General features: G+C 32.2%; 1 protein-coding gene across 4 annotated transcripts in view; it reads right to left on the bottom strand.

Annotated features, from left to right (window-relative positions):
• The window catches only part of LOC148619202 (uncharacterized), a 48,130-nt gene that overhangs the window by 12,525 nt on the left and 15,368 nt on the right, over positions 1 to 20,237 (bottom strand). For all 4 annotated transcript variants that reach the window (XM_088578854.1, XM_088578853.1, XM_088578851.1 and 1 more), the window contains 7 exons: positions 18,306 to 18,431; positions 17,609 to 17,761; positions 15,883 to 15,901; positions 14,831 to 14,866; positions 7,585 to 7,726; positions 3,254 to 3,422; positions 1,155 to 1,302 (listed from right to left, as the gene is read on the bottom strand). In XM_088578854.1, coding sequence (XP_088434980.1) covers positions 1,155 to 1,302; positions 3,254 to 3,422; positions 7,585 to 7,726; positions 14,831 to 14,866; positions 15,883 to 15,901; positions 17,609 to 17,761; positions 18,306 to 18,431 — 793 coding nt within the window. The remainder of the gene's footprint in view (positions 1 to 1,154; positions 1,303 to 3,253; positions 3,423 to 7,584; positions 7,727 to 14,830; positions 14,867 to 15,882; positions 15,902 to 17,608; positions 17,762 to 18,305; positions 18,432 to 20,237) is intronic.

Genomic DNA, 20,237 nt, shown 5'->3' with positions numbered 1-20,237 from the left:
CTCTGCATTGGAAAGTGATTTGAAACAGGTTTGAATTAACTATTACATTTTAAGTTCACATAGGGATCTATGCATCTTACCAGGCAAAGATTCAGGTGGGGCGCACCTGGCCCGTGCCACACTAAAACTGGGAAAAATAAGAGGCTCCCAGGAGTCTGAATGGCTCACTTTGTTGAATTTTGCCTTTCAATGGCAATAAATTAAACAAGAAGTTGTCCAACAATTTTGACTCAAGAAAACTTTGATAGGACTTATCATAAGGATCATTTTATTAAATGAAAGTCTAAATCTATCATAGTTTTCAAGACATTGGCTGAAAACTGTAAAAACAAAACTCATTTTCCCCTGTCAAGGGCAATAACTCTTATAAGAAAGCGTCTGACAAATTTTATGCCTGAAGACTTTTGTAGTCCTAAAAATAAGGATCATTTCAGCTATTGAAAGAATTTGGCTAAACCTAACTGTTTCGGAGATATATGGGAAAAACTACTGTCTGACCCCTATGTTCTATTTTTAGTAACAGTGGCCATGTTTTTCAACAGATCAAAAAACCTCACTTTAATTCTATGCAGGATACCCAAGGGAACACTTATACCAAGTTTTGTTTCAATTGGTAAATTAGTGTCAGAGGAGAAAATTTTTGAAAGAAATAACATTAAAAATAGCAAAAAACTTTGAAAAAGAGCAATAACTCCAACATGGCTTAATAGATTAAAATGAAAAATTGACCACAGATAGATCTCATCATGCTGAACACTTTTACTCCTTTCAAAATGGGCTAAACCTAACCATTTTGGAAATATATATGAAAAACTATTGTCTGACCCTTATGTTCTATTTTTAGTAACGGCGGCCATGTTTGACAGATCAAAAATCCCCGCATTCATACCAGGATTGGTTTCAATTGGTCAAGTACTTTCAGAGGAGAAAAGTTTTGAAAAATTGTTAATGACAACAGACGACAACAACAGATGACAATGGAGGACGCCAAGTGATGGCAATAAGTCACATGGCCTTTGGCCAGGTGAGCTAAAAATTCATGAAATCTTGATTTTCACTTTTTTATCACCAAAAATGTGTTTGCTTCACTTTGCTTGGCATATAATTCTATAAGCACTCCCAAAACCTGAAATCCTACATCTGTTCCTGCTTACCTAGTGTTTCATTAATTTTCCTCCTCCTAAATGTAACCTCAATATCATCTGAGTGTTTAAAGCTAAGTTTCTCTTTGGCTTGACTATGTGTAAACCCATCGAAATAAGTACATTCCTTTTGGCTGTAGTTCTTGGTTATTTTACACATCTGAAGTAAAATGAAGAATCTAATTTAGTGTGACTTTATTTTGATCCTTATTCAAAACTTATTCTCACTATCAATGTAAAGCAATGTAAAGGTTGCAGTAGTTTTGCTTTTGGTACAAATGATTGAAGAAATATTGAGTTTGAATTTTCAAATCATTGTGTTGATTTAATTAGAAGTGTTTGATGGTGATACCTGTGTTTATTCATTAGATTCATCATTTGTCAAGTGATTGCTGAGCAGTAAATAGTGATATATAGTGAAAATAGTGAGTTTTTTTTTTAAATTGAATAGAAGTGAGGTACCCCCAAATCTTGGATCACCCTTGTATAGGATATAGGGTATGTAAGTCTCGTTCTAGTTTCATTTTCTTTACTAGAATTTCCGATGTAGAAGGTATTGAAAACCGAAGACTGACCTGGATTTTATTGTTTACTTCCGGGTACTCGAAATGCTGTATAACAATGCAAAATCTTTATGTTTTTTCTTACTACATTTATCAAGTAGAAATAGTTATTTGTCATTTTTATTGGTATTTTTTACACAGAAAGATTTTTGCCCTTAACACTGAACTCAACGCTCTCTAAATGACAAATCTCTATGCTTTTGAATAATAGATTAGGACCCATTCTCGTGAAATCACAGGGTCACATGACGAAACAATAACATAAATATTTTCAATGTTTTTGGTTTCATTTGAAATTAACTACTACATGAATGTATGACAAATTGAAGTTAATATTATTATCTAGTTAGGCCAAGTAAACTAAAATGGTTGTCCAACCTTCACAAAAAATATTTCTTACCAGATATTTGCTAGCCTAATTTTAGCTATTTGAAGTATAAATATGTTCTTATTCCATAGCCACATCAGTTTCAAAGAAAAAAAAACATCATTTAGCCACCAAAAAATGAAAGATTTGTGTGTTATAATTAGGTTACAGACCACCAATTGCATCATCAATTTGGAATGTACACAAAAAAGTCCTACACCAAGGTACAAAGTAGTCCATTTAGCATGCCATTATAAAAAAAGTTGACAATATTATTAAATGGATGAACTTTTTTCAAAAAGGGAATTTTATGCTGATAATTTTGAGCCAAAAGTATGCAGCCTCAAACTTAAATAAACTAATTTGGTGTAACTATAAATAAAGATGGCCTAAAAAAAAAATTTAGGATTCCCCAGTCTATTTTTAGGGTAGATGAGTTCCGAGTGTCAGTGCTGCACTGCAAGATGGTAAACCCCTTGTGAATTTTTGAGTGACATAGCAGTACATGTTTATGTTTCAGGTGATATATAGTTTTCGTTAGGTTAAACTTAAGGTAAACTTCTGAGGATCCTCTGAAAATGAGCAAATTAACATAGAGAGTAATGGGAATCTGAATTAGTGGTTTGTAGCCTAATATCTCAATACTAGAAACTGGCTTGAAAAAAAATTCATGATTTTGAAATTCCCGTCCTAATTTATTAGAGGTGAAAGAGATGAGAATCTACTACTTAATTTTATTTGGCCTTGAAAGAGACTTTGTAGATTTATTATTAATACTGAAGTCAACAGTGGTGTTACTGATAATGAATTTTATACAGGGTTAGAAATATATACTTTTTGAAATTTAAGTTGATTATACATTGTTCAAAATCTCTCTATTAAAACCTGTTCTCCATTCTGAAGAATTGACTTTCTAAAAACAAAGCAAAAATTCCAATATCTACTTTGTTGATATCCGAGTTGCTCATTTGCTTTTGTTACTTTGTATGTATGATTTTAGTTACTGTATGTCTGTTTTTCATGTCAGGTCTTTGGATTACATTCTTTTGATTACCGCTATAACCTTGGTTCCCTTGATTACTCTTTGTATACACACAACACATCATTCAATAGTCCAAATTAATTACTAAAAGAACTAACAGTAACTGTACCATCAAATTCATCATTGGTTAACAACTTACAGATTCAATCTTGTCTCCTGGTTTGGGAGCCTCAGCTTTCTTCATCTTGTTTGTGTCTTCTACATAGATCCCTGTAAAGTTACCTCCACAAATAGAAAACTTGTCTAAAAGAGGCATCTTCATCTTCACTGTCCATGTCTCTCTTGATTCAGCCTCATAACTTCCAGATCTGTCATATAAAAGAAGAAAAAGCTGTCAATACTTCAGCCAATAAAAATCAAATTATGATTAAGTATTAAATCAGCAATTGTTTGAACATACCAGTGAGGCATAATAGAAAGATGGGTTCATCGAACATAGATACATCTTAGACAAGACAAAGTACATTGGAACACATCACACTGATTCATGCATATTCAAATGAAGGTTTCGTTCATGCTGAATGCTTTTTAAAGAAATCACAAATATGATTGAAGGAAAAAGTATTTCGAAAGTCATTTATGTATACCTAGATATCATATAGTTAAAAAAGACATTATGCACAGCATTAACTAAGCAAAGTAGAACTAAAAATATTGATAAAGGAATGTCCTTTCTCTGCTTTTGAATAATGTGGAAAACACTCAGATAACATGATTTATTAATGCAGAGATTCAGGAAGTAACATGATGTATCAATGATGAGATTTACCAGAAAACTGGGTCTATCAATGCAGAGATTCACCAGGAAACTGGATCTATCAATGCGGAGATTCCCCAGATGACAAGATGTATCAATGCAGAGATTCACAAAACGAAGTAACATGATGTTTCAATGCAGAGATTCACCAGGTACCAGTAACTAGATCTATCAATGAAGAGATTCACCAAGCAACATGGTGTGTCAATGCAGTGATTCACCAGGTACCAGTAACTGGATCTATCAATGAAGAGATTCACCAAGCAACATCATGTATCATTGCAGAGAGTCACCGATCTATCAATGCAAAGATTCACCAAGCAACACAATCTATCAATGCTGACATGATGTATCAATGCTGACATGATGTATCTATGCTGACATGATGTATCTATGAGAAGATTCTCCAGATAACTGGATCTATCAATAGATAAGGTGGAAACTGGAAAGACAGTATCATTCACAATCTTTGATGTGGGGAATGGCTAAAATCAAAGTTTGATTTTGGATACAAGAAAAAATGCCTCTCCTGTCTACATGCCCCATAAAAAGGCCAAAATCTAGGAAGTAATCAATAACTTAATTACTCGTTTTGATCAAGCTTTCCAAAATGAGTTAAATGAATTAAACTTCTTCTTAATCAGATTTATGCTTTAAAAGGGTTAAACAAAAAAACATAAGGATCAACAAAGCGTTCCTCTTCCGGAAAAAAACAAAAAACAAAACAAATCATGATATTCTTACTGACATTACTTTTCAACCATCTTGCTTAAATTATTTTATTTTATATCTTATTCTTACAGAAACCCAGATAGTCAGTACTGCAAAACTAATGTGCTGTTTACATTTAATGCAAGTGCTTGTCTCCAGACAAAATTGTCTAATATTATAGAAGAAACCTCTCAAGAAAAGTGAAAGATAGAAATAAAGAAGCGCAACCTAGGCATGCCAGAGTAGAAAATAATCATCATATTTACATGCATTTATAAAAAGTATCGCAAATATAAAACTTTAAAATGATCTCAAAATGTAGCAATACATGATATGACCAAGTATTGAATTCAAAAAGGGACATATTTCAAGAAATTTCATTACCAAAAATATTTTACATGGCTATAAATCAATTCAGAACTTAAGATCTGAAGTGAGTTATAGAGAGAAAAAACAACAACAAAAAAACGAAATTAAACAAGTGATCTTTTCAAGAACCAAACTTTGTTAGTGGTCAAGGTTCCATATAAGTTTGCAAAATATTTGATCTAAATATTTTTTAATATACATTAGTATTTAAGTTTCATCTAATAGTGCGTCTGTCATAAAATGAAGAGAGATAAATAGTAAATAATCTTACAAACAAAAAGTTTACTTAAAAGTATGTAAGCTAAAAAATACATACCTTGCATGCAAGCTAACAGCAGTTACAAAGATATTTGATTGAACAAAATCAGATCATCACCTTTTTAAGTCGTTATATATATCACATTCTAACTAACAAGATAAGTTGAATGAAAAAAGTTGACAGATATTGAAATAAAAAAGTCTTCTAAAGAGAGAAAGAACCTTAAAGTTTGACTAGGTAACATCAAAAACACAGATGTACATATTGTCTTATTACTATCAAAATTTGACACTATTTTACCAATCTTGATGGAAAATAGTGTTTTTTTTTCTTCAGACAAAAAAATCAAGTACTGGTGTATGATGTAAGAATTTGAAATTTGATGTAAACATACCACATAAATGTACAAGTGCATTTTTGTATTGGTAATAACAACTGTGGAGTAGAAGATATGGATAGTAGATCCAGAAATCACCACACTACCAAAGCTTCAGTGTTCTCCAGACTTAAAAGCTGATTCAGATTAATCAATTCATACTCTTTTTAAGGGTTGAAATACTGTTAAAATATATACAAGTTGGCTTAAGTGGGGGTACATTTACTGTCAAGCACATATTATATTCTATATTCTATTTTCAATGGATTGAATTATAACATTCATTGGTGAAATTTTAAGAGAGACAATATGTGCCTGAAGTCAATGCTGCTGGTTGTCACTATTTAGTCTGTTTTCTAGCTAATATATGATGGAGTTACAAGTCGCCCACTGATGATCATTTCACTGACAGAGTTATCATGCATACCTTAATCTATTCATTGATATAGAGGTTTCACATGGAAATCTGAAGGACTTGATTAACTATTGCTGAAGTTGCTTTTATGATTTTAACATCGCTTTTTAAATCTCCTTTTCTCTTAAACGGTTTATTTTTTTATTTTTATTTTTTTTAGCAAATTCCGATACAAGCAATTTAAAAATCTCTAGGGGTTGTTCATATTTTTCATTAAGATATACAATATGAACAACTGGTAAGAGGTATTACAGAGGAACATAATCAGTGCCATGAGAGGATTGGGAGTGTTGGATGAGGATATTTGAGCAATGATTCCCTCATTAGAAAACACAAAGTCAGTGACATTTTAATTAACTTTCAGGGAATAAAATACTACCAGTTAGGTTCAATTTAGGAGGTTTACAGTGCCCTAATTTACATTCAATTAAATTAAAAATTTCCAAGAAAAATCCAAATACCATAATGAGATCTAAAAAACTTTAAAAAACATTGAAAACTGTTACTGTACCACCCCATTTTTGCAACTAAGTAGCAATTATAATTTATGTTATAATAAAGCTCACAAATATACCAATGCCTCCTCTTGTTTACCCTTTAAAATAAACACAAAATCCCCTCTGACACCACCTCTACCTCCCCCCCCCCCAAAAAAAGGGATTTTTCGTCCAATAAGACAATAAGTATACACAAAAATTGAAATATTTCCAATGTTTTTTGAGTTAGGGTATGTGTGGACAGACACCGTCATATGTCATCTAAAGAATGGGAACATAAAAACTCACTATAGGTGATTTTAACACAATGGAGATGGTATCTTTTCTAAAAAATCTAAAAAAAACTCTAGTTTTCAATTAAATTCCAGAAAACCCCAACAATTACTAATTAATCAGAGTACCAGTAAATGATTTTTTTTAAATCAGAGTTCTGCTGGAGAAACAATTATAGGAGAAAAGGTAATAGATCTATTGTGTAAAATCAAAATTCAAACCACAATAAATTTCTACCAATAGATGATATTCAATAACATGAACAGCTACAAGACCTGCTTCCACAGCTAGAGACACAGGTAAAAAATCTACTGGATGTAAATGTCACTGTCAAAGGATTTTCTGGGGTAAAATTGCCCTTTGTAGATGATGATCAGTGGTTTATGTTTAGGTGTACTTACAAGACAAATTTCCTAATGATAAATAGAATACAACACCACTTATTTGATACACTTTGATATAAAACATACTTTTTACTTAACAGTTTTTTTAATTGTCAAATTATATATCTGAGTATCAATATCGGCAATTTTAAGAAGAAAACTTAAAATACAAAATTATATAAGTATTCCGGTTGTAAATATTATCTTTTTAGAAAGTATGATGAAGGTGTCCAAATGGTAATGAATAGAATGTTACTTTATCAAGTTGGTAGAGGCAGATACCAAGCAAAGGTCCATACTTTTGTAGAATGACAGTATATAGTCTGAACCAAAATTATCCAAGATTATTATCAGCTTTTGCATTTAGAAGTTCTTAAATCTAAAAGCCTGACAAAAATTTAAGGACATCATGAAAAAATGTTCCCCCTACCTGCTGAAAGCTCCAGACACTAAAGAAATAGGACGTCCAGCATAATCATTGATTTTCCATGGCAAAAGTTCGGTAAAACTCTTCAGCTGCATATACTCAGAAAGGTCAGGGGTTGACGAGCTTGTCACAGATGATCCTGTCCCTGTAATATATAATATTAAAGCATGTTGACCATGGGAGGCACCAGACACTGGACAATGTTCATCTATTTCCCATGGTATAAATTCTGTAGCTATCTTCAGATGAGTGAAGTCTGAAGTACATCAAACAGAAACAGCAGTATGATGATCAAATGGCTTTCTCAAATTTTACCATATAGTGTTGATAATCTCACTATTCGATATAGCTTCTCTTTCAGCAATGAGTGTTTTAAACTATTTCTCTACTCAAGATGGTCAAATTAAAATTTTCAATATGCACGCTTTTGCGGGCATGTTTAAATCTTAATTTTTCCATTGACAGAGTATGGAGAAATAATTCAAATCAAGAATAGGCTTAAGGAGAATTGGTCTCCCACATGAAATCTATAGAAAATTGTAAAAACTGTAATCCATTATTTAAACAATAACATCAAGCTGACATAAGCACAAGTACAGCCTTAAACAAGTTGTGTTTTTTTTTATTTTATCCAATCTCCTTTTAGCATTATTTGCTTTATTAAACAAGAAAATACACTGTGGATAACTATTTCACATTCTAATTAATGAGAAGTGTAGTTGAAAATCTGTTCGCAACAAATTGTGGCAACCCTGCAAAAACTGATTGGTCTTGTATTAAAACATAAATGCATGTACTAAGTAGAAAAATCTTAGAAAGATGTGTGATGTCCAAACTAGATCTGTTTCAAAATTAATTACTTGCTACATTTTATTTCCTTCAAAACAACACATGTTCTGAAATAGTTTTACATTCAGTATTTGTGAGCACTTGTAGGACTGAATAAATACTAGATTATAAAAACATAAATTGAAATCTCAAGCCTACAACATTAAATTCTCCTAATATTAATAAAACAGATCATATATGATACTATGTGCTGTAGAATTTTCTATTTTGTTTCAGATAAGCTGCTTGATAGATATATTTAAAATTTTCAATTTAAAAAAAAATACATCAATTTTGCAGAAATTTTTTCGTAAAGACTATGTTAGGAAATTCTAATAGTCAGCACAATATATATTTACCAATAGAATATTTTCATTGCAAAAACAATGCTTATCTGATATCCTATTATGTTTATAAAAAGATTGCAGGCATTGAGCTTTTCTCATGTTGTTTTCTGAAAAAAAAAACTACAAAAAAAAGGAAAAAAGAAAGGAATTTCCCCCACATTTACATGTACTAGCAATTATCTCCCCTGGAAAGAAAAATTTTAATTTTAATGGATGCTTTTTTCAAAATTTCTTTTAAATACATTTTAAAAATATTATCTGCCTGTTGAAGATATATATTTCTACATAGCTAAGAATGATGCACTTAAGAGGTGATGTTTCACCTTAAAAATCCACTAGAAAAACAATGAAAACTTAAAGTGAGTTTCTTTTCCATGAACATTTTTGAACAAGAGGCTTCCAGGAGCCTGACTCTCTCACCTAGTTAAATTTGGTCTTTCAAGGGCAATACATTTAACAAGGAGTTGTCCAACAATATTGACTCAAGAAGACTTTGGTAGGACTTATCATATGGATCATTTCAGCAACTGAAGACAAATGTCTTTAATATTAAAATTTTATGGTTTATAGTTGCAAAATTCATGATGTTATAATGAGCAACTAAATGGATATCAATATCCAGAGATTTTTCTTTTATATTAATCCAGTATGTTCAACAAAGTATTACAAAAATGCACAAAAATACACGAACTATCATTCAACATTATAACCAATTTAGATTTTATCTTCAACAGAGAAGAAATAAGGATACTAGGCCATCAGATTATGTCCCATCATAGAAATTGAGTAGACTTCTTGATTTGTTTTTTGCTACTTACAGTTTAAAACCAAGAAACTTATGTACGAGACTGTTCGGAACTTTTACAGTTTCTCAATGACAACAACTGTCCTATGTATGTACTTATGAAATGACAAGCATGTATACAAACATGTTCAGTAATGAACTAATTAAGGCCACTGAAAACGTCTACTTTGAAATAAAAAAAGAAGACTATGCTATATTTTTGAGCAATGAGAACTTGCTTTTAATATTAGAACTACTTCTTAACATGACATGCAATGGGGACAGTCCCTAGCCCTGACATGCGACATACATTTAAGCACAAGAACTTTATAAAAATTTTTTATTGAAAAGCTTCCAAACAAGCACAATATAATTAGTTCTGAGATGATGGCTTCATTGTCTTTAATGAGTCTTTTGATCAGCTTCAAATATTATTTAATATTACGACTGCAAATAAGAATCTGAAGTACTCAAATTTACATTATCTAAGTCCTAAATAAATTTCTTGGAGAAAATGTGATTAAATGCAAATGGAATAGGGTGAAACCTTACAACACTTAAAAACTTATTAGTAGTGCATTGTGCACAATGCATAAAATCAACAGTTTTAATTCATTACAAAGCTACTTGACTGCAAATATACAGCTTGTTCTGCCCACTAGCAGAGCGTATGCTCTCAGACTTAAAGTCCATAAAAAAAAAAACAATAGTTATTAACATTTGTAACAAAATACCATCCAACATTACACACAAACTTGGTCTTATATAATTAATGACCCTGAATGCTCTCAACTATTTGAACAACCACAATGGCAGACTCTGGTCAAACCTTAATAATGTACATAAATATTACTCCATAGTACTTTTTGTCTGCTTAATATAAAATCATCACATGTATATACCGTTCTTTAAATTTGCATCTTTTACATAACACATTTTATTATGAAACAAATTAATATTTTCACTATATGATTGGAAGCCAATGTAATGTTTGTGAAATATACTTGTGATATGTGTATATGTATTACAAAATATGTTTGATTTTACTTAACAATAACTTTTCATCTTTTGATGAAACTTTTCTCCCTTAAGTTCGCTTCAATGATTGGGAGCAGGAACAAGCAGACATCATATGAAAAACCAAAAAAGCTGCCCAGGCTGCAATAGAAATGGAGTGCTACAACCTTGATATTATGGGATGAAGTTAGATGGAAATCATCTGAAACAGTCATACTATCTTCAGGGCAAACTCTACTGTACTCTGGATCACTAAAGAGAACAGTAACCATCAACATGGAGTAGGAATCTTACTCAATAAGAAGACCAAATGATCACTCATCGAATGGAATCCTGTTAGTGAAAGAATTATCATGGCAAAATTTATGTCAAAGATACAAAAAGTAACAGTTATTCAATGCTACGCTCCTACGTAGCAGAGGAAGAAGACAAAGAGGAGTTTTACAACCAGCTCCAAGCTACCCTAGATTGAAAAAACACCATGGAACGTCTTGATTCTAATGGGTGACATGAATACCAAAGTTTGAAAAGAAAACACAGGGAGAGAACCCATCACAGGGAACGAAGGAAAATGGTCAACTCTTTGCAGATTTTTGCTTCCACAATGACCTGGTTATAAGAGGTACGACATTTCCATTCCCTCACAAGGATATACACAAAATAACCTGGGTATCTCCAGAAATGAAAACTATAAACCTGATAGACCACATTACAGTCGCCACGAGATGGAGGAAAAGCATGACAGACGTTAAAGCTTATCGAGGTGCTGATATAGCATCCAATATTCAACTTGTAGTGGCTTCATTTAAGATCGAGACAGCCAGGGCAATTAGACAAGATCAGATTAGAAGCAGAAAGTATAACATCAGAAAGAGGCATAGTAGACAAACAATGGGAGAGAGTAAAATCCACATATAACACCACATGCCAAGAAGAACTTGGATTCTCAAAGGAATGCAAGCCATGGTTATCTGCAATGATGATACAATCGAGACAACTGAGAAGTGTAGGTCTGTTAAGATACAACTTGACCAGGTCAAGACAAGATTGTAGAAAGAATGTTGATACTGGTCCAATCACAAAAGTGAAATCATAAAAGCCGTACAGTCCAAGTTTGGTCAATAGTTTCCTTTACCATCGATTTCTAAGTGTAGGTCAAGATATGAGGCTGACTTCACAGTGTCTGTAGTATCCTTTATCTCAAGTTCTTTGGGGTAGATGCGATGTATCAAATCCCCAAAATTAGGATAGTTTAAAGATAATATGTCATCTATATAGCGGAAACTGAGATTAAAGGATCTAGCTAAACAATATTCTTTCTTTTGGATCAGATCAGCTATAAAGTCAGCCTCATAAGAGTGAACGAAAAGGTCAGCAAGTAAAGGAGCACAATTTGTTCCCATTGGAATGCTGACCGTTTGTTGAAAAACATATCCACCATACTGGACAAATATGTTGTCGATTAAAAATTCAAGCATTTTGTAAACATCTTCCTCTGTATATTTGGAAGATGATTTGGAATTATTTCTTACAAAGTATGAGGAATCTCTACCAAGAACTATATATTTGTATCTAGGTGTACCATCTTTTTTGGAAAAAGAACGATGTATAATGTTTTTAAGTCAGGATTTTAACTGAGTATGGGGAATAGAAGTGTAAATATTGAAAAATCATAGGTTTTAATGTCATAATATTCAGATAATAGTCTTGAACTGATTGTCTCCAAAAGATCCTTTCAATTTTTCAGGATCTACATTGAATTAATACCACTATGGGAGTAACAAATATTGTGGTAGGACTGTAGACCCTCTTTGACAGTTGTGAGTATAGAAGTTAAAAGTCTTGAAAGAGGTTTTGTGGTGCAGCTATGAAAAGTTGTTTGTATGGATTCTTGTGAAGTTTAGGAATCCAGTACATAGACGGTAGATCACAATCATCGTCCTTGGTAGAGAGACCAAAAGAGGATAGCACAGATTTATGGTTTTCCACGATCTCTTCTTTGGAGAGTATGGTAGCAGTGGAAATCCCTGAGGAGTGGAGTTTAGGGTTACATCATTGAGTTTCCAAAGAAGGGTGACCTGAGCAACTGCCAAGAACTGTAAAAGAATTCAGCCACTCTCACTACCAACTAAAGTCCTAGCAAGAGTCATTCTGGAAAGAATCAAGGCAGCAATAAATACAAACATCCATCATCGAGCACTCCATAGAATGGCAATCAACTCTCTACATCAACTTTGTGGACTTCGAGAAGGCCTTCGACATAATTGACAGAAATTCACTTTGGAAGGTACTAAGACACTATAGAATCCTTGATATATAGCAAAGATTCCAGGTATCTACAAAAACACCAAATGCCAAGTCATTTAAAATTCAACACTCACACCATCCTTGTATATACTGGAGTATGCCAAGGTGGTCTCTTGTCACCCCTTATTTTCTATCTTAGTGTTCAAGAATTTTAATTAGATATAATATACAATCATGAATTTACTCAAATATTGCTCTTTATTTTGGGGTGTTATACAAGGTGATCACGCTAGATTGGCCATGCATAATTGATTATGACGTGGGCTGCTTCCCTGCACGAGTCCCTGACTTTCTTGTGCTATTGCAGGGAAGCTACCCACCTATACGAGTTCCAGACTTTCTCGTGCTCTGTTATGGTTTAGAAAAAAGAAGCAGCTCTTTGTCCAATTTCTTGTTCAATGTCTTATTTAGGCCAAGTAAATTTCATCCAACCTTAAATATATGGGATGGTTGGGAGGATTTTATTTTTTTTTTTCCTTACCAGATATTTGCTAGCCTAATTTTAGCTACTTGATATATAGCCACATCAGTTTTAGAGAAGAAACATTATTTTGGTCACCAAGAATTGAAAGATTTGTATATTATAGTGCCTAAATACAGGAAACTGACGTTAAAAAAAACCTGATTTTGAAATTCCTGTCCCATTTAAAAAAAATGTCATTTTTTTGGAGCCAGAGGAGATGCGTAAATCCACTTAAATTTTAGTTGGTCAACAAAAATAAAGTATCTGATTGAATTGAATCCTTGCTGTCATATACCCTCCCTTGATATTTATATAACATTTTCCATTTTTTGTTTATTGTAAATTTGACTTGCAAAAACAAACAAATCTGCCATATTCTTGAGAAAAAAAATATAATTCATTTGCTATTGAAAAAACAAATAAAATAATTTTAGGAAGAGCAGAAAAAAATCATGTAGCAACATTGAAAATCCCAGGCCCCTTCTCAGTATAAAAGTGGTCGTGCCTAAAAAGAAAATTGGACCACAGATAGATCCCAAGCTGAACCATTTTATCCATGTCACACTTCAGCTAAACCTAATGGTTTTGGATAAATATGCGAAAGTACTGTCTGAACCCAATGTTCTATTTTTAGTAACATCAGCCATGTTTTTTGATGGATCAAATATCCCCACATCATTTCTATGCATGATACCCCAAGCAACATTCTTATCAAGTTTGGTTCCAATTGGTCAAGCAGTGTCAGAGGAGAAGAGTTTTGAAAAATTGTAAACAACAACGACAATGTACACCAAATGATGGCAATAGCTCACCTAATCTTCAGTCAGGTGAGCTAAAAAGAGCCACTCCAGGTGTATTTGAAGTTCTGTATGAAGTGTAGTCCAATAGTTGAATGAACAGTTGTATACCATAACACTTCTTTCATAGTTTGGTGGTAAATAGCAGTAAATGTGCAATTACCTAAATACTATAATAGTTTGTGATCAACATGGATGATTCTCATGTTCATAAAATAAAGAACCATGTAAATGTACATATAATTTGAATATTTTTGTCTTTATTGTCTTAATTGCCAAAAGATACTTTCATTCACAGTTCAAGACATTTACTGACCCTTCATTGTTAACTTGAAACTATGAATTTTATTCAATTGCTAATATTTTGAACATAAGACTATAACTTACTTTCAGAAAGAACAAGCTTTCTGATTGGATAAAAAAAATTTGTCCATCTCATAGACCATATTTTGTATCTTTTTAATAATGTTATCATGAAATTTTGACAATAGAATTTGATCATAAGAAATGATAGTTGTGTTTTTTTTCTGCCTATTTGAAATAATGTCAATGTCTTTGGTGCACACTGAAAATAACCTGTGAAGTGTGCACCACATGATTGATTTCTTCATAGACAGCCATTCTTTAAGTTCTGCCAAATCAAGCAAAATATCTAAAGAATACCATTTTCTTCTTTCAAGACACTAATTATTCTTAGTTTACATACCATGACTTTGAGTTGACTTAGTACCAGGACCAGGATCTGTAAATATTTTAATGTCATGATGAAATTCAAAGACATAGACATAGTTATGACTAAATTTTATCATTTCATAAGTTTCCTTTCCTTACAAAGTTCTCCAAGTGCTATTAATACCAATATTATACAAGTAAAATAATTTTTTTGTTGTTACTCAGAATTTTATTATGTCAAAATTTCACCATACTTTACTGACATGGCATATGTACAAATTATCTTTTTTTACAGTGTATTTTTTGCCATTCACAAAATTGCAACATTTTGCAGTAATGATCAAAGATTGATAAAATCTATACAAAAAATAGAGAATCCAATGGAACATTGAATGATAATTAGCAATGCTGTGCAACCAAAGAAACTTGGAGGTATAACTCATTCAGCACACCTATTAGATTATTCGTCAGCACTCATATCATATTTCAGTTATTTATTTACCTTTCTATATCTGGTTTTACGTTCATAGTTTTGACAACATAATGTTTGACTATTAGTTTTCAGAACTTGATAAATTATTTTACATTTTTATTCTAGATCTAGCAAGGTGGTATTTGAATATGGAATTATTTTTGAATCAAGAAAATTAGTTTAAAAAAAAAAATGTAAAACTAACCTATACTAAGAGGGTTAGACCAAATACCTATAAACTAGTAGTCACTTCTCCTCCACCAAGCACACAGTAGATAGGGGAAAGAGTGATGACTGCTTGGTATGGAGTAAGGATAATGTGTCTGAGTGGGGTGATGTGTATGCTGTTGTTCTGTAATCTAACACATTACAGACCCAGCTCAGCATGTGACTTATACAAAGCAGGGACTGTTCTATTAGTCAAAAGTTATTGTCCTGAAAGGCATGAAATGTCTGCCATAGGATGTTAAACCACAATCAATCAGTAAATGCATAATTATGATGAAAACAAATAGATGGAAAAGATAGGTATTATAACATGATAATTATACTTTTTGGTATTTTCTTTCTGAAATCAATTTCAGTATTCTACAATGTAAATATATACTCCCTACCTGGTATAGGATACATTTCCTGTAAAAAAAAGGAAACAAGAGCTTACTCAAACTCCTATTATTAGTTATGCAAGAAATATGATGGAATGATAAAAACCCATATCTTCACAGCAAGTTTTACAATAACATACTGGTACTCTTGTTAGTGCTGTTAATTAGCAATAAAATAAACAGTAATTAACCAGATACCACCAACTTTCAAATTGAAATTGTTTCGAAACTCCTGTCTGTAAATATAAAGGTACAACAAAGGGTTTTGATCTTGAACAATTATGAAAGTTTTGTATGAATTGGCGTTAATAAATGAAAGAGTAATCAAGGGAACCAAGGTTATAGCGGTAATCAAAAGAATGTAATCCAGGGACAAAGACCAGACATGGAAAACAGACATACACAACAAAGAACATAAAGTAACTAAAATCATACATACAAAGTAACAAAAGTAAATGAGCAACTCGGACTCCACTAAAAACTGGGAGCATGGACCAGGTACACCCGTAGGGTAAGCGTCCTCTGCTTTTCTAGAAACACCTGCCAAGTTGCTCATAAAAAGTCAAGTCCGGGGTAGACAAACGAGGGAAGGAAAACTGTGACCCGTTGAATAAATCAGTTTTCATGGTGCTGATGGATACACCATAACAATCCACGATCAAGTTAGTACAAAAGCTAGATTAGTGTAATCATCTATTATAGGGCTCATTTTTTCAACATTTGTTAAATATTTTATTATAACTTTATCAGGCCAGATCATCAGACAAATCTGCAGTCCAAGTCCTCGACCAAATCAGATAAACTTTTTGCCTGTTATTTTCCTATTTGAAATTTGAATCCTTAACTTTATATAGGTTAAATAATAATAGGATAATTAATTGGAAAGAGCAGATGTCCAAAATATAATCATGAGTGCATATTTTGTTTATTTATAATAACCAATTGATTATCCTATTTATAATATAGATTCCGTCATTATTCGTTGCTATTTTCAACATGAATTTTAAATTTTGTGAACAGCGGAATGATATTTGTGTTGTGTTTTGTGAGGTTTGGGTGGGAGAAAGTCCGAGAATGAAATTAATGAATGTATTTCACACTGTGAATTATTGAAATTTTTTACACTGAGAACACTCGGTAAATCACGCCTATCTATATAATTGATTATATACTAAAGCAAATATCTACTTTAACATCAGTGATTTCATCTACCAAAGGTAATCTTGATATTTACAAAAAAGAGAGTTGGCTACCTTGATAAGTACCGGTCCAAATATAATTCAGACACTGCTAATGGTAGCGTTGATTCATGGTGCAGAAAAATGCAATTTTTTGTATGCTATATGTTTATTATAAAGAAATTATAGTTCTTTCTATATTTAGATCTGTATTACATAGAAAACTATACATTCATCTCCCACTTAAACAACCAAATCAAAATTTGCTGTAAAATGGTCCCTTTATTATGGAATATATGTTAATTAGAATGTTAGTTGGAAAAAACGAATGGGACAGAAATTGAATTAATATCATGAAACATAAAAATAACTATCCAAGAAAATAAGTTGGTGTGTGGGTATATTCAATGAAATATTTAGTTAACTGTTTCAATTTGAGGTAGAAAGATATTCTATTCACCACTAGTCAAGTAATTCAAGTACAATAGGAAAAGAACGGATATGTTGAAACATAACAAATGCACCAGTGTATAACCTAAATACAAAACAGTACTTACACCAGAATTTCGTAATTTCATTTTTAATTCTGTGATATCAAGTTTGAGTCTATCCATTTCTTGCTCTTGTTGGTGTTTCTCATTGAACAGTTTAGAATATTTCTGATCTAATTCCTTATTCTTTTGTTGTTCTCTGTTTCTTTCTCCTTCAAGCTACAATTAAGAAACATCTCAATAAACACCTCTGGAAAACTGAAAGGAAGCATGCTTTTATCAAGATGAAAACTCTGATAAAACTTGATGTTCTTTCATTTAACATATCTAATCCAAAATTTCCATGGTTTGTATTTTTATGTCAAACAATAAGTAGTATAATGGAAGATGCTTCAGAGGTCAGAACAGTACAGTGGGAGATGCTCCCAAGATCAGAACAGTAAAATGAAAGATGCTTCTAAGGTCAGAACAGTTCAACAAGAGATGCTTCCAAGGTTGGAACAAGTGCATACAAATTTTCAGTTAATAAATACGATGACTTTTTTGTCTTTTTTGTCAAAAGTTAAATATTTATATCAACTAGTTTTATACATACTGGTATGAATAGGGTAAGTATTCACATAACTGTGTTATGTATTCTCACATTCATTTTTAAACCTAAGCATGTTTTAGTGTATGTTTATTCTCAACGCCACCCCATTCCTTATAAGGTATCATATTTCTGATGAAGTGATTTTTCCCTTTAGACAACTTTATAAATTACATTTTGTTTATCCTTCTCAAGCTCTCCTATTCTGCCAAAGTAAGTCTTGATTTTGTCATTCTTCTCATGAAGCCATTGTTCAATCAATCCCCTTTCTCTTTTTTCTTTATCAATTTTCTCCCTCAGCTGAAAAGCATATAAAAAACATGAGATATACAAGTAACAAAAGCTGGTTTATTCAGTTTATTATTATTATTAATTTATTATTATTTATTAAGTTTTAATCTTAATCTTTTAAGTACTAATATATTCCAAACTTCATTTAATTTTCAAGTTGACGTTTTTACAAAACATTTCTCAGATCTCACTTTTACATTCTAATTTTATATGTAAATTGATATATGTTTTAAAGTGAAATGTTATATATTGAGACTTCTTTAATGTTCTATGGCGGACACATATTTTGCTTTGATACTTCTTTTGGTCATCAAAATGGCAATAAAAAAAGAAAAACAATCAAGCAACTAAATTAAATGATTATTATACACAATAAAGCTCTGTAACACAGATAAGTTTTTGTAAATCAAAATTAGAAATTATAACCAAATCACAAGAAGTTTTTGAATCAAACAAGTTTTACAATTGGATCATGGCTGGGATTATTCAAAATCAAGAACTGTAAGCTACCAAAGTGTGTAAAAAACATGTTTTTAGGCAGGTACATCAAAAAATTATAATGAAGACTGTCCAATACCATGGAATGCTTGAGATATGAGTGACCCTACTGAATTATCATAGAAAGCTTGAGATGTGAGTGACCTTACTGATGACTATAGAAAGCTTGAGCTGTGAGTGACCCTACTGAATTACTATAGAAAGCTTGAGCTGTGAGTGACCTTACTGATAACCATAGAAAGCTTGAGCTGTGTGTGACCTTACTGAATTACCACAGAAAGTTTGAGCTGTGAGTGACCTTACTGATAACCATAGAAAGCTTGAGCTTTGTGTGACCTTACTGAATTACCACAGAAAGTTTGAGCTGTGAGTGACCTTACTGAATTACCATATAAACTTGAGCTGTGAGTGACCTTACTGAATTACCATAGAAAGCTTGAGCTGTGAGTGACCTTACTAATAATCATAGAAAGCTTGAGCTGTGAGTGACCTTACTGAATTACCATAGAAAGGTTGAGCTATGATTGACCTTACTAATAACCATGTAAACTTGAGCTGTGAGTGACTTTACTGAATTACCATAGAAAGCTTGAACTGTGAGTGACCTTACTAATAATCATAGAAAGCTTGAGCTTTGAATGACCTTACTGAATTACCATAGAAAGGTTGAGCTATGATTGACCTTGCTGAATTACCATAGAAAGGTTGAGCTGTGATTGACCTTACTAATAACCATAGAAAGCTTGAACTTTGAATGACCTTACTGAATTACCATAGAAAGGTTGAGCTATGATTGACCTTGCTGAATTACCATAGAAAGGTTGAGCTGTGATTGACCTTACTAATAACCATAGAAAGCTTGAACTTTGAATGATCTTACTGAATTACCATAGAAAGGTTGAGCTGTGAGTGGCCTTAATGAATTACCATATAAAGCTTGAGCTGTGAGTGACCTTACTGAATTATCATAGTGAGCTTGAGATGTAATTACTATAGAAAGCTTGAGCTGTGAATGACCTTACTAAATTATCATAGAAAGCTTGAGCTGTGAGTGCCCTTATTGAATTACCATATAAACTTGAGCTGTCAGTGACCTTACTGAATTACTATAGTGAGCTTGAGGTGTAATTACCGTAGAAAGCTTGAGTTGTGAGTGACCTAACTAAATTACCAACTGCTTGGAATATAATGTCACATAGTCCAGAATGTTAAAAAATCCTAAAGTTATCTTCAGTCTTCACAATCATACAAAAATAATTTTACTGCTTCTTGCACATCTTCAATCTAATAGAAGAAAATCATGTTGCCATCATATTT

Source organism: Perna viridis, chromosome 4 (assembly GCF_037379345.1).
Source record: "Perna viridis isolate PV_CMFRI_1.1 ecotype Kerala chromosome 4, ASM3737934v1, whole genome shotgun sequence".
Taxonomy (NCBI): Eukaryota; Metazoa; Mollusca; class Bivalvia; order Mytilida; family Mytilidae; genus Perna; species Perna viridis.
This window is presented reverse-complemented; position numbering and strand designations above follow the sequence as displayed.